The sequence below is a fragment of the Hippoglossus hippoglossus genome, chromosome 1 (genome assembly GCF_009819705.1).
Source record: "Hippoglossus hippoglossus isolate fHipHip1 chromosome 1, fHipHip1.pri, whole genome shotgun sequence".
NCBI classification, from domain to species: Eukaryota; Metazoa; Chordata; class Actinopteri; order Pleuronectiformes; family Pleuronectidae; genus Hippoglossus; species Hippoglossus hippoglossus.
This window is the reverse complement of record NC_047151.1, coordinates 29,612,251-29,614,750: the sequence shown is the minus strand read 5'-3', so window position 1 is coordinate 29,614,750 and position 2,500 is coordinate 29,612,251. Positions and strand designations below refer to the sequence as shown.

Genomic DNA, 2,500 nt, shown 5'->3' with positions numbered 1-2,500 from the left:
CAAAAGGCCACAATCAGAAACCCAAGTTCACAGCCTCATTCTTTCTCAGTGAATCTTGGTCTGGATTCAGCGTCCGACAAAGTTAACTGTTTCTCAACCATACTACAACTTCCTGTTTCCTAAACTGACGTAGCCGAGACAAATGTCACTTCAATGTGATACGGTCGTGCTTTGAAAGCCGAGAAGATGAAGACGTCTGAAAGCTTCCTGCTGTTTAAACTCCTGATTAGTTTGTTACACTGGAACGTTTCCAACCAAAGAGGAAGGAACTGGAACTGGAAGGAAGAGATTGAGTCAAATGCTTTCAAACCCGTAGCATAGTTTTAACGAGATCTGGGTGAACGGGGAAGAAGTCTTAAACATCTTGCCACTTTCATCGTATCCATCTAACACGTTGATAATTGAAAAATCTGTAACTTTTGAAAGTGGATGATGAATCATTAAGGCAGCATCGGAGGGGTTTTAAAATAGTTTCATAAAGAAATCAAGGCTAATGTTTAAATTAGCTACATATGTATTTTTACGGGTCTGCAGCAAACTGCACATAGATACTAGCCGACTGAATCTGTCAGATGTTTTCTTTTTTCAAGATCCATCAATTGTTAAAATGTAAACAAATTGTCCTTTTCACATTGTTAAAGACAGTTTCCTGGCCCAGGTCCGAACCTTCCACCAGGTTTCATGGAAGTCCTCTCAGTGTTGAAAAGGAAACCTCGGTGGAGGAAGAAGAAAAACTGGTGGAACAGAAGCACGAATCACTTCCGATGAATGGAAATCAGGGAAAGTCCCAAAAGCCGATTAAAGAAGTTCTCCAGCATGATGATATGATGTCAGGTCCCAACCTGAAAACACGGATTAGCGAAAGTATTTCATGTCCCGATTTAGTTCAAAACCTTTTTAAATAGTTTGAATAGGTCCTTTGCAAACCTGCTCCAAGTTGATGTGCTTTGTCTGATGAGGATGCTGCAGGTTCACCAGAATCACTGGGACAGATGAGAGATGTTGCCTCTACATCACCTCCACCAGACAGTTTGCAGATTGTCTCATTCATGTTGTCACGTTACCTTCTGTCGAATCTTATATATATATATACCATCCTCTGCTACAGTCTCCTCTTGTTATGTTATAAACTCTGATGAAAGTAGCTTCTATCAAATGGATTTTATGTTTATAACAACATTTTAAAAGGCACATTATGTAATCGCTGTGACTGAACACTGTGTCACACCGACTACCACAGCAGCCAAATCTTCTACTCACAATGTCTGAGGGGTCCAGAAGGTGGCGTGGCAGAAAAGAAGAGTAGAACCAAGTAAGTATCTGATCTAATAAACCATCTCCTGGTTCTGTCAGAGGAGTTTGGGCTTAAATGGGTTGGGCCTGACCGAGGAATAGGCCCCGATGTGGGTAACGAGGTTGGGCTCCACACTGTGAGACGTTTCCCCAGGGATCGTCCTCGCCATCTGATACAGAACCATGTCTTTGGCATTCCCCTTGACACAGAACGAGCCGTCCAGATACTCGGCCACCCTAAGTGAGGCGTTGCCGGGGTAGAGCATGGCCGGGGTGCAGCACTCGGTGGCCGGGGAGACGGCGTAGAGCTGTGGGGAGAGTCTCCGCACCTCCAGGACGTAGTGCCGCCCCAGAAGCTCCACAGCAGCCATGAAGTAAAGGGTGAAGAAGAGGAGGTGGCCAACCGACAGGGTGAAGGAGAAAGAGAAGGGGTTCCAGTAAGCAAAGCTGAGGAGGAGAGCTGTTGCTCCGACCAGCCCGAGCCCCACCCACTCTAGGATGCGGTAAGGCTCAGGGTTCCAGTAGCGCTGCAGCCTCTCAGGGTGATAGAGCTTGATGTAAAGAGTCTGAAGGGAGAAGCGACGTGACAAAAGGTCCTTTACAACTCTGAAAAAATCTTCTCTGGGCAACGCATCATCCTCGAGGACAACCATGTTTTGGGGCTTCACCAGCTCCCACCCCTTGCGGACACAGAAGACGTAATCCCTCTTCTCCCTCTCAAAGGTATTAATGGGTTCCCGGGCCGCCTGCTGCTCCTGAGGCGAGCGCCGGACCACCCTGAAGTGATTCTCCAGCAGCTTGGCATCCTGGTTTTCCTGGGGACCGCTTTCCACATCACAAACCAGCAGCTCTGCACACCGCCGCTCCCCACAGCCTCCCACAATGCCGCTCAGCTGCTGCATCACCTGGAGCAAGTAGTGGAAGTCGCGTCCTTCCTTCCGCCTGACTGTCACTATGGTGACCAGCAGCTCAGGATGCTGGGCGATGCTGTGGAACCTGGAAGACCGCGCCCCTGTGGTGGAAGCGCTCTGCCAGAAGCGCAGCGCATCCTGACCTTGGTTGAGACTGTCCTGCAGGACGTCCTCACTCATGGAGTCCAAGTACACGGACTTCATGAAGAAGTAAGAGTAAAGCAGCTGGTGGCAGCACAGAGGCAGAACAATGCAAAACGTGATGACGGACAGGACGAGGGCCTGAGTGACGGTGC

At 48.6% G+C, this 2,500-nt stretch overlaps 2 protein-coding genes across 3 annotated transcripts in view; both read right to left on the bottom strand.

Moving 5' to 3' along the window:
* The window catches only part of tpcn3 (two pore segment channel 3), a 30,749-nt gene that overhangs the window by 14,306 nt on the left and 13,943 nt on the right, over positions 1 to 2,500 (bottom strand). The window lies entirely within an intron of this gene.
* The window catches only part of pgap4 (post-GPI attachment to proteins GalNAc transferase 4), a 5,731-nt gene continuing 3,843 nt past the window's right edge, over positions 613 to 2,500 (bottom strand). The window contains exons 2-3 of the mRNA XM_034589918.1: positions 745 to 2,500; positions 613 to 623 (exon numbers count right to left, since the gene is read on the bottom strand). The exon at positions 745 to 2,500 is cut by the window's right edge and continues 278 nt beyond it. Coding sequence (XP_034445809.1) covers positions 1,350 to 2,500 — 1,151 coding nt within the window. The 3' untranslated portion in view covers positions 613 to 623; positions 745 to 1,349. The remainder of the gene's footprint in view (positions 624 to 744) is intronic.